This window comes from Maniola jurtina, chromosome 2 (genome assembly GCF_905333055.1).
Source record: "Maniola jurtina chromosome 2, ilManJurt1.1, whole genome shotgun sequence".
In the NCBI taxonomy this organism is placed as follows: Eukaryota; Metazoa; Arthropoda; class Insecta; order Lepidoptera; family Nymphalidae; genus Maniola; species Maniola jurtina.
Window position 1 is genome coordinate 8899154 of NC_060030.1, and position 12740 is coordinate 8911893.

Below are 12740 nucleotides of genomic sequence, written 5' to 3' on the forward strand. Positions count from 1 at the left end.
GTACAAGTTATAAAGCGTTTGCAAATTACTTTCATGTTTTAGCAGGTATCTATACGTGGAATCTAGGTATATTTTTTATTCAATGATCAGTTAGGCTTTGAGTGCACATCATACTTTTTCGGTATGTACTGAAGCTGAATGTCGACGCACTCTTTCGTAAGTTCTAGAATTTTAAGCTCCGGCTCTTCTTCGTCACTCGCTCATACAACCGAGATTTATTTTCAAATCAACGAAATTTTATACACACGTTTTTAAAACTAAATGTGTCTGTGTTTTACCAGATTTCCGTAAAAATGGTAATTTTAGTTTCTCGAGTAGATTTCTATTGTGTTGATGTGGTACTACTAAAAGCCAATGAACAAAATAAGAAAAAGAAGAAGATATCTATTGAAAACCAGGCAGTGTAACTTTAAAACAAAATATTTTAACGGGAATCTGCTGGAAAACCACAGACACATTTAATTTCTTGAATGTAATATGTAATATTTCATTGAGTTTGATTGGTTGGTATTCAAATGAAAGCCAAACAATGTTTGTTAGAAACGCACCACCTCAAGAGAGGCAAAGTCGCGGCAACATGTTTTATTTCATAAGATTAAAAAATATCTCTCCGAGCCTTCCTATAATCTCGCACGCACACTTATGCAAAGTGCAATCGACATGAAAAATCCATTACGGCTCTATGCCGGCAGCGGATCGGCACAGGCGGCGCCAGTGACCGTGCTGAGCGGATTTGTTGCATCCCTATCGACTGCATCCGCATCCGCATTTATTCTCTTAGCACATTTGCACACATGAATAACTGGATACTGTAGGCCTTGTCAGCACACGGAGCTTGTCTACTATAACTTGGGTCGATTGTCATTTTTAAAGGTTTTTATTATGAGTATTTTAACTTGTTCTGTACTAGTACGTTGTAACTAAGTAGTAGATATGTGTCCATTTCGGTGAAATTGGTAATTAATTGTTCGGCTACTTAGTTCTAATTTAAATTAGCTACCAATAAGTTCGCTTAAGTTTAAATGCAGACACTTGTGGTATTGATGATTATAGATGACTATGGTACCTAGCACAGGTACGTCTAACATTGAACGTCAGTAGACATTAGAATTCTCTGATGGCATGGCAATTTTGACTTTCATTAGTACTAAAAAGGGTTTTAGACTTTAGTTCAAAAAAGAGATTAATTTATTGAGACTCATTACGATTATGGGATTATGCGTTTCGCGAATTCTGTTAGATCTGAGAGTTAAAAAAATCGTCATCGTACACCAACCGTCAGATGAGATTGCAGTCCAGCGGGATGATTCACTAATTCAGTGATCAACACTAAAATATGATAGCCACTGAGCTTGTCATAGAATAAAAAAAGATAAAAAGTAGCCTTATTTTAATTACTAATTCTTCAGTAGGTAGGTAAATACAAGATTACTTATTAGATTTTTTAGTACTTAATCGTACAAACTGCGAAGATATTAAACTTAGGTACTAATCTTTTTGGCATCTGCCCTTAAATAACAACCTAGAAGAATCCTTCCTAATATAATATGTTTGTGACCAATGAATAAAATATATTTTTATTTTATCTACCTAGGTACCTACATGAAATCGTAAACGGAAAATAAGATTCACTCAAACTCTACGAGGGTCTACGCCAGTCTATGCGAACTGTTTTTTCATTTATCCTTTATGCTAGTCCGTGTACATTTATGTTTTTTAGAAAGTCTCTTAGGAACTCTGTTTTAGTAGACTATATCACTTCTTATAGGTTTTACCTTTCAGTCAATGTTATTATTATGTTATCGACGCACTTGACTAAATAATTAAATACCTATACCTACTTTACCTACGTCTATAATATTCGGGTGCAAAAGTTGTAAAGATCAAAAATATTATAATAGGTGGTGGTATCAAATGGTTGTAATTGATACGTCGTTATTTTTTTTAACTAAAAAAATACTTACCTTTATTATAAATGCGAAAGTGTGTCTAACTGTCTGCAAGCTTTTCACGGCCTTACAGTTTAACCGATTTTGATGTAAGGTACCGAGTTAGCTTACATCTCGGAGACGGACATAGACTACTTTTTATTCCGGAAAATCAAAGAGTTCCCATGGGATTCTTAAAGGTCCATCCGTTTAACCGATTTACCTATAAGTATGAGGTATAGAGGTAGCTTGCGTCTCGGAAATTGGCATAGGCAACTTTTTATCCCGGAAAAGCAAGGAGTTTCCACGGGATTTTAAAAAAAAACCTAAATCCACGCCGACGAAGTCGCGGGCGTCATCTAGTATTCTATAAGTGTTAAGTACACCAAATATACTATCTGCGTATCAAAATGTGCATAGCAAAGTACGTCGAACTCAGCATCCATTTATTGCTTCAAGCAATACTATTATAAAATGTAATGCATACCTATCTAATTTATTATGTGAATGCATAAGTACTTAATTATTGTTTGCGCACCACAAAAATTTATTAAGTATCATTAATAAGTTTTTCAGCTTTTTTTTTGTGAATTCTGTGATAACAATATTGCTATCCAGTTTTTTCAAATGTGGGAATTTTAAGACCAGTGTAAATAAATTAAACATAAACCTAAGCTAAATAAATGTTGGAGGTAAGAACTCGTCTTGAATAATTAATTCGCGACACGCTGCGACTGTAGTCTGTAGGTACGTGTACAAACTCCCATTCAGCAAGTATGAAAAGAGTGTCGCAATCTTGTTATTAGACGGTGGGAAACGAGCGGTCGCCAGTGCCATATGTTAGCAGGAACTTTATGTCATAAGTTTTCATGGACATAAAGTCACTTAATTAAAAAGATGTATCAATTTGTAAAGAAATAATTTGAAGATAGTGAAGAGACGAGTGGAGGACGCGGCTCGGCAGCGACGTCATTACCGCAATCAAAGCATGGAGTCGCAGCAAGCGTTCCGCGCCCGCTCGCTCGCTAACGACGAGTGCTCTCGATAAAAATTAAAAACACGTGCAAGCCCAGCCTGAGGAAAGTTTTAATGAGACTACACGGTTTGCGCTCCACCGATAGATATTAAACACAACGTATGAGTTTACTTTTTTATATTATTTAACATTTTATAGGAATATAAATTATACCTACCTGCCTAACCCCATTTTTTAACCCCCGACCCAAAAAGAGGGGTGTTATAAGTTTGACGTGTGTATCAGTGTATGTCTGTGGCATCGTAGCTCCTAAACTAATGAACAGAATTTATAAATATATAAAAATTTAACACACTTGTCGGTGGTTACAGTAATTAGAAAAGAGCTGATAACTTTCAAACGGCTGAACCGATTTTCTTGGATTATAACTAAGAACACTCTCGATCAAGCCACCTTTCAAACAAAAAAAAACTTAATTAAAATCGGTCATTAGTTTAGGAGCTACGTTGCCACAGACAGACACGTCAAACTTATAACACGTCTTTTTGAGTCGGGGGTTAAAAATAGACAAAAATGTTAGTAAGAACTTACTTATTAGAAAATAATTAGTTACTTATAAATCCATGTTCTTTTTTGCTTGAAAAAGCTTTGCCTTACTGGATACGGCACCTTAATGAAATATGTTTTATGAGCTCCCATACATAGAGCATCACTTCAGTTTAGTCAAACTTAAGTGATACTTCACGTGTTTCGAAAAAGTTAACATTGATCATTATTTTTATTCACCTACTCGTATGTACGTATATTATTTTTAGGGTTCTGTGCCCCAAAAGGAAAAATGGAACCCTAACGGATCACTTTGTTGTCTGTCTGTCCGCCCGTCCGTCCGTCGTGCCTGTCAAGAAAACCTATAGGGTGCTTCCCGTTGACCTAGAATCATGAAATTTGGCAGGTTGGTAGGTCTTATAGCACAAGTAAAGGAATCAATCCGAAAACCGTGAATTTGTTACATTAAAAAAAAATGTGTTTCAATTTTCAAAATTAGATAATTATACCAAGTGGAGTATCGTATAAAAGGGCTTTACCTGTACATTCTAAAACAGATTTTAATTTATTTTTATGCATAATAGTTTTTGATTTATCGTGCAAAATGTCGGAAAAATTACACGAAGACGGAACCCTCGGTGCGCGAGTCTGACTCGCACTTGGCCGATTTGATCGGCATGATCTTCAAATTAAGAGTAACCTACATAGATTTTTAACAAGCCTTATCCTTACTCCTTAGCCGTATGCCGCTTGTGTCCAGCTAATACTTATAACTCGTTTGAACATTTTGATGTAGTCTACCCACCTAATGAGAGGTCTAAAAACATTAGGCGTTTCGGTACTGGTGCATCATTCCAGCACCTTGGGATTTGGGTTTTTGGAACTCAATGTCCAGTCGTGATCCGAGTTATATGCCATGGCTAAATTGCCAATTTGCGATTTCAATTATCACTCATTGAGCTATAATTGAAATATATCGTCGTAACTCTACATATACCTACGAGTAAGTACCTATAAAAGATGGCTGCAACAAATCAAACTTTTATTTCATTTTCATTTTCACTCCTATAAAAGTGAGTCGTCATAACTCCGCCAAATATCTAATTACACTGAACAAATAACGCTAATTCGTCTAGAGAACAAAAGCTTTTCATTTCAACGTAACCGAAAAGATGCTTTATTGTTCTCAATGGCTTTCTCCGCCGCGATGCAGTCTGATAAAAATAGGAATAAATTGTGAGGATCTTGGCAAAACAATAGTTGGAAATGGTCTACGCGAGAAAAAGCCGGATGCAAATTCCATTCATATTAATTAGCAAAGCGAGACGGGGCTTTTACGAAATTAGTCCGTGATTTCAGCGAAGATTTATTGTTGTGCTTGAAATGGTTTTCGGAGCAAAGGTAGCCATTTAGACGTCGGCAAATTGATACCGTCGGACTGACTTTAAATCGAATTGACGGTTCGTGTTTGCAAGTGACGTGCATTCTACACAGGCAAGACATTTTTTTTAAAGAATATTTAGCCATTTGAATCATGACTAACATTCCCCTTTCCCCTCCAACTAAGCGTAAAGCTTGTGCTAGGAGTGGGTACGACAATAGTGCAACAGTGGGGTTTGAACCGCCGACCTTTCGGATTTCAGTCCGCTCCTGTAAACCGTTGAGCTATTGAGGCTTTTAATTTTTTAATTTTAATTGCCGCCTTATACCTATTTAGTAAGCAGGTACCTCTACAATAATAATAATGCAATAGTAATTTCCTGCAGTCTAATCTAGAGTGCTCTCCATGGTAGCTCCAAGTCGAAAGTGAGAGTAGGTATGCTTTTTCGATCAACATTTTCGGACGGGACGAACTCAAGAACGGATGCGCGCAGATTGAAAAACTCGAAATTAATGTTTCGTGTGACCTTATTTTTTGTTAGCTATCAACATTACTAAATGACTATATTCTAATTCGAAACAGAAAAGAATTGGGGTCATATTCCTTACGGGCTCTCTTAGAGGTAAAAATCCCCAAAAAAATCATGATAGAGTCAAGCTCAGTCCGCCGAGGGAACTCTCGGTTTGATGTCAAATATTAGGATATGGGTGATATGAAATCAAAGAAAATAGGCGATTCGTAGGCTACCTAGCGTTCAGGTTCAAAGGTAGGAAACCTTTGACGCCTGCCAGTGACGTCGTAGGTCGTAGCCTCAATGTTTTGTTAGAAGTTCCCTAACTGTCGTGAACTGTGAGATCGCAAAATTTTGGGATACTAACCCTGATTTACATTCACACTGACAAAAATAATATACCTACTTATAGCTAAAATTCAATACAAAGTAAAACAACAATCAACTCACCTACATCGATATAAGACACTTCCTATAATGTTTCCACTTAGATCAATTTGCCCCAAAAAATCGCATGTTGCAGTAAGACTTGACCCATTCAGAGAACGATCACGTGATCGATTTCGTATTTCATAAAGAAATCATATTCTTCTGTAAAATAATGACTGACCAGTGCTGCTATGTCGATGCCAGGTTGAAAAAAACTAAACACAAAAGGTACGGAAAAAATTGTATATTCGTCAATATTGTTATACTTATTTCATGGCCCAAAATTACATCTACCTACTTAACCTAATAAAATGATAATTCGATCTATTTTCAATTGTATGTTGAACATTGTAGTAGGTACCTAATGGCAAGTTCTTGAGAAAGAATTAAGTATCCACATAAATGCAAAACAGTTTTACCACATAAATTAATCAGAATTTGATTTTAAAATATAAATTTCTCGCAAAAAGTGCGAATAATCAATTAATCATCAAGAATAGAAAAAAAGACATCATAATAGGTACTATGTTACAATATTGGGAATAGGTAAGCATTAAGATATATAGTTCTTACTAATCTCTTACTATCGGAGGATTAGATTAAGTATACATATATACTCACTATTGAGTAGATACGAAAAGTTTTACCACAGGTTAGTTAATCATATAAATTTGTACAGTTAATTAAATTATACTTATCTATAAAGTTACAAGATAATGTCCCGAGTTTGGACTAGCTGCCTAAACACAACATTTCATCGCATAAAAACCCGCAAAAATTACATCAGATGAAAAAATCATGACAGTAAAAACACCGATTTCCTTGCGTATTAACAATTTTAGTATAAAATATATTATTTTTTAGATATTATCTCTTCATAGTATAAAACAAAATCGCTTCCCACATGCCCTTCTGTACGTTTAGATTTTTTTTAGAAAACGGATTTTAATGCGGTTTTTAACAATAGATAGAGTGATTTAAGAGGAAGGTTTATATTCGTACATGTACTAAGTTTAAGATTTTTCTGTGTTAATTTGTTGAAATATGACGATAATGGTTCAAGATGTTGGAAGAAATCAGCTGCCTGAGAGCTTTCTTCAAAAATGCTGACTTATTTTATTGAAGTAGGTATAACACGCAAAAATCACTCCAAGTCCACACCAATCCACACTGTAATACACTGCATATTTTTTACATTAGTATCTACATTGCACCCGTGCGAAGCCGAGGCGGCTCGCTAGTATAGAAAATATGAAGATGTGGAAAATTTTTAGCTTTATCTATTGTTGGCTTGTTTTCATTTGGTAGATGCCTACTGGCACGCGCTGGCTCTCTCTCTATACATTTTCAATTCAGACAGCCTATACGAAGTTGAGGACATATTATGAAACTAAGATTTTATAGAAACAATATTATGCAATTTGAACCAAAGTTCACAACCAAAACTAATCATATTTGATAAAAATAATTGTGTTTTATTCAATATTTTTAAAACTTATACCTATCTAGAAAAGAATATAAAATTTTCTTACAATATATTTTTTAAATAATGTAATAATACCTATTAAAAAGTTTAAATTACACTTCAATTTGTACAATTTGGATGAATTCGCCACGGCAGCGATACACATTGACAGGTAAACAACCATACAAAAAATAAGATCGAATCGAATAATAAATCCATACTAATATTATAAATGCGAAAGTGTGTCTGTCTGTCTGTCTATCTGTCTGTCTGTCTGTCTGTCTGTCTGTCTGTCTGCTACCTTGTCACGGCCCAACAGTGTAACCTATTCTGACGAAGTTTGGTACAGGGTTAGCTTTTATCCCGGGGACGGACATAAGCGACTTTTTATCCCGGAAAATTAAAGAGTTCCCACGGGATTCCTAAAGTCCCATCCACTTAACCGATTTGTATGAAATTTGGTACCGAAGTATGTTGCGTCCCTCTTACTTTTTCAACATTAATAAATAAAAATATATTTATATTTAGTTCATGAAAATAAATATATTATAATAAAAGAATAAATTAAAATATTTTGAAAAATCAAAGACTCAAAGTACTAAATTCAATCGCTTGCCTCATATGAAATAGCCAATAGGATTCACCCTCAAAATAAATGCCATAAACACAACCAAAGTTTTGGTTTAAAAATCTAAAAACAATTTTCATAAACATTTTCTACTTTAATATATTATTATCTAATTCCACAAAACGTTTAAATAACGACACAATATAAGCCGAATGGTCGACGTACAGTACTAAAGTCGCATTGGTAAAATTCGTTTGCGCAGAAAAGCGCAACCTAACGCCAACTAAAACCAAATGTACCCGGAGGAAATAACTATAGACTTTATTGTTTGACGTTAAGATTTTAAACACAAGAAGACGACTCGTGAGTTCGCTAATAATAATAATTTGCGCGTAAAAACATGGCACGTATGCAACAACCAATAGCGAACGGATGCGCGCTATGATTGGCTGAGATAGTTTCTCACCATTAAAAAATAAGATTTCTGCGCAGGTACATCGGCGTAACTTACGAAAGCGGTAGTACTGTACTCTAACTTTAATATAATAAATAATTTTAAAAAATTCCTCATCTGTATATCATAACGTAACATATTTTGATTACATAATACTTTATCATTTCAAGGAACCAATTTTAGGTAAATTATAACCCCCATCATTCATCACATGATGAGTATATAGTATAGTAGTTTCTACCAATTTAGACATCATTATGCAAAATACGTAAATCCTAGTTTTTATCATATATGCTTTTTTATAGAACACTTTGGATACCATTTTTCTATAAACTATCAGTTAATCACTGTGTGCGTGATTCTTATAATTGATTTTAAAACATACCTCACGCATAGGAAAATGCAGTGGAACAATAATAATTTGTACATAGTAAAATCCAAGGTAAACTTACCGATAAGTTATCTGCATAGTTATATATACTTATACATTTTTACAAGTCGCAACAATTGCTTAACGCAACAGTTAATATGTGAGTATATAGGATTTTAATTAAAAAATACACAATTGATTTGCACCATCCACAAAGCAGAAACTTGACTGAATGAATTTGTACAGAATCACTGTACACTGATCTTTGATACATTGATTATATTATAATACTTAAAACCTTATTTTCTTAATATTGTGACATTATAAATGTATGATTCTTTACTCCTAAGAAGCCATTTGTAAAAGATTCCAAAACGAAATTTGATTGAAAAAGACTCAAAAATAAACTTACTAACTTATATTTGTGACAAATATCTGAGCAAAAGTTTCTATTAAGTTTTCTTTAAGTTTGAAGATAAATCCACTCACAGCAGTTTACATTCTAAAAAGTTTATGTAAGTTCCTACATCTATCCCGATTTGTACAGCAAAATATGTTTAACTCTTTCTCTGTGCATCATTGACTGTCACAAACACGGTGGCGGTAAAGGCATATCAATCAATTTGCAAATCTCCAAATGGAAGTTCTTCAAAATCGCAGCCTGATTATCTTTTGAGCCATTGATTGTTATTGTTGGAATAAATGATGGTTTTATAATATTTGTGTCATCACCATGTTGTTTGAGTAAAGCGGATCCGTGAGCGTGTACAGCACAGTTATTGATAGGTTCGGGAGCAATGCCCATTTCTTTCGTACACTGAAAAGAAAATAGCAGGTTCAAATCCAAAATTGTGCCTCTTTACGCCACAAGTTTTTAACCAATTTCAACAACACTTTACATAATAATTACTATTACTTGACATAATTTTATTTGTGCAAGGGAACAAAGGATTCCTACAAAATTAGAAAAAATGAATCGTATCGGTAGAGTGTAGATAGTCACAAACAAAATTTAATGACACATGACATAGACACATGCAGCCTCCAAGGTTTCCATACCGTGGAATGAAACATAAGTAAACAGTAATTGGTTGAAGTAATCTACCATGTGACAAAATCATCATGTGATTTCAATCATCAAATAACTGCTATCTGAGGAATAAAGAAGTTTGTAATGAAAGTGAAAATAATTGTTGTCTAAGAAATCTTTCAAAACATTGAACCTATTAATCAGTTAAAGTTTATCTAGTGATTGAAAACTCATCCCTTAGTCAAAAAATTACAAAATCAGTTACCCGAGAAAGAGCTTGATCAGCATCTAAATTATCAGTTATCATGCACTTGGTGATCTGGACAGCAGCAGTCATGTTGCCCAGTGAATCAATCGCACAAGCATGAACTTTGTTTGCATAACACTCTTCCTCACCATGTTGACATGAAAAATAATAGTGTCCATTTTCTTCTTTGGTCTGAAATATAAAGTATTTTATGTTTTAAAAATAAGTTATACTTAACATTTTAAAATATTGTAATAACCTCATTGTAGTAATAATAAGTGAATAATGTTTAGATAAGTATATGATAATAGTTAATTAATTACATAAAACAACAAACATAAGAGAGATCTTTCTGTTGCTCACGCTGTCACAAACAATATTTATGGTGGGACAAACTCAAGAGCGAGATACACAATGGTTTGACACAGCAAATCATGTTTGTTATTATGTTATTATTTTGCAAAAAATCATAAAAATGAAAAATATGCCTTCAAACTGTTTTGCAATTTTGCAGCATATTACATGGATTATTTATGCATAATGTAACCTCAAAATTTGGCCTAAAACAAAGATATCGCAACACTTTAAAAATTAACATAATTTTACTATATTTATTGGTGTTGGCCAAAGATAATGGAGACATAAAACACTAAAAATTAATTTCATTTATTACCGAATATAATTATGTGTACAAGAGTCAATGTAGGTAATTCTATTATAATATTCTTTGGGGCTGGTGCCAATTAGCAGCACAAATTGTCTACTTTTCATATTGTTTTGTGACTCTACATTGGCACCTCTTTGGCACCAACTCCAACAAAATAATATTATTGAACTATATTAGCTCCTGTATACATAATATATTGGGTAATAAGTTACATTCTTTTTTATTTTGTAGTGTTTGTGATTATTGAAGTTGGTTTTTTTATTTATTAAAAACCTACTGTTTACTAAGCTACTACACTGATCGCAAGCAATTTACTCTTATCCATTAAGTTCTCCATCTCTGAAGATATTCATCAGATCTTCACCTACCATAAAAAAGTAACAAACATAATATAAAAACAGCCAAATTGAGAATTCTAATCCTTTTTTTGAAGTTGGTTAAAAATAGCGTACCTAGTAGGTAACTTAATATGACTTCACACAATTTTCACTCTTTATGAAATAATTCAAAAATTAATTTATAAAGTTGTACTTACACTAGCTTTGCCATAAGGGACTAAAGTCACATCTATAAAGTCTTGCAACTTTTCAGTCACTGGCCATAAATGTTTGATGAAGAAATGCTTGGAGTCAGGACAGAGGGCTTCATAGTACACTCTTACTTTTACTTTATCTAGTTTATGCTTGTTGTACTTATCATCTTCTAACTGCAGTATAGTTTGCTAAAAAATAAATTACCCATTCATAAATCCATACTAATATTATATCAGTCTATCTGTTACCTTCTGACTGTCCATCCCCTTACCTGATTTTGACGAAAGTGGTTATAGCTAGCATCCCAGAGACAGACATAGGGACATAGGCTACTTTTAACTAACAAATAAAGGATGATTATGGAAGGACGGCTGAGCGTATCCGCAGCCGATCAGTTAATACATAAATAATTCAATTGAAATAGTAAAAAGGTGGTCCAGTAACTTACGTCGGAAAATATACTTCTAGGTTTTTCTGGTAATAAAAATCGGAAGCATTGCCATATAATCAATGCTAGCAAAATAAAAACAATCAATCTATAACGATTGCATGAATAAAAAGCCATTTTGTACTTTTAACTCACAAATAAAGGATGATTATTGAAGGATGGCTGAGCGTATCCGCGGCCGATCAGTTAATACATAAATAATTGAATTGAAATAGTAAAAAAGGTGGTCTAGTAACTTACCTCGGAAAATAGACTTCTAGGTTTTTCTGGTAATAATAATCGGAAGCATTGCCATATAATCAATGCTAGCATAATAAAAACAATCAATCTATAACGACTGCATGAATAAAAAGCCATTTTGCAAGCAATTCCAATATTAATCAAGTAATAACATTGGTTCTTTATATTTTTTTTCTAAAAGTGACTTCGATATTGGAAGTTTAACATTACATTATCTACCAGTACTTGTTACGCATGTATAATTTCTTACACCAATTAGAACAATTAAATTCAAGAAAATATTAATTTCTGAGATTTGCAATCACCGATAACAAAATCCACAAAATCTCTCTTGACAGCACATCACTTGACATTGACAAATGACGTGACAAAAGACGATGGGGAATAACCCATTGCAAACATCGATGTTAACGTCGATGTTTGCAATGGGTTATTGACGAATAAATACATCGACAGCAAGTGTCAAACATCGACATCGTTCGGTTTTGCTTTGATTATTTATTATAGATTATCTTTTTTTTTTCTCTCTCTCGTCTGGCTTTACAAAGATTAGCCAATGTCAAGTTTGTAGTTATTTGTAACAAGTAAGGGAAACTATACAAGTATGGACCCCGTCTGTGCCGGCGCACGCCGACACACGCACGGCACCCCCTTATAGCGCTTTCCAATCAGTTTTAACAAAAAAAAAAACACACCACCTTACACCAACACAGACGAAGTCATTGATTATTATCTTATATACTAGGTCTGTGTTGATTATTGGGTACTTGTTCTGCCGATTCTCCGCTGAGAGCGATTCCGCGCGCCATTCGTTTCAAATTGCAAAAATTACCCACAACATTTTGCTCTCACCTGTAAAATTGAATTTTTATATTCTTTTTTTTAATTTACAGACTAGCGCTTGGCTGCAATCAGACCTGCTCTGCTAGCGAGTAATGATGGCAGCC

The 12740-nt window shown here is 33.9% G+C and overlaps 1 protein-coding gene across 2 annotated transcripts; it reads right to left on the reverse strand.

Annotated features, from left to right (window-relative positions):
* Positions 1-8425: 8425 nt before the first annotated feature.
* LOC123871073 (gamma-interferon-inducible lysosomal thiol reductase-like) lies at positions 8426-12194 on the reverse strand. 2 transcript variants are annotated; one of them, XM_045914644.1, is made up of 4 exons: positions 11794-12194; positions 11108-11293; positions 9924-10097; positions 8426-9445 (listed from the first exon to the last, which is right to left on the reverse strand). In XM_045914644.1, the coding sequence occupies exons 1-4, from the start codon at positions 11908-11910 to the stop codon at positions 9215-9217; spliced, it is 708 nt and encodes a 235-aa protein (XP_045770600.1). In that variant the 5' UTR covers positions 11911-12194; the 3' UTR covers positions 8426-9214. The 2 variants fall into 2 exon arrangements, with proteins under 2 accessions (XP_045770600.1, XP_045770607.1); XM_045914651.1 differs by lacking the exon at positions 11794-12194 and adding an exon at positions 11554-11701.
* Positions 12195-12740: the final 546 nt, after the last annotated feature.

Bases quoted from the DNA above. Each gene is read 5' to 3' on its own strand.
- LOC123871073 (XM_045914644.1), bottom strand. From the start codon at position 11,910: ATGGCTTTTTATTCATGCAGTCGTTATAGATTGATTGTTTTTATTATG. The intron at 11,294-11,793 runs GTAAGTTACTAG...TTTATTTTTTAG, and splicing joins CTAGAAGTCTATTTTCCGAG to CAAACTATACTGCAGTTAGA. The intron at 10,098-11,107 runs GTAAGTACAACT...TTTATATTTCAG, and splicing joins TCCCTTATGGCAAAGCTAGT to ACCAAAGAAGAAAATGGACA.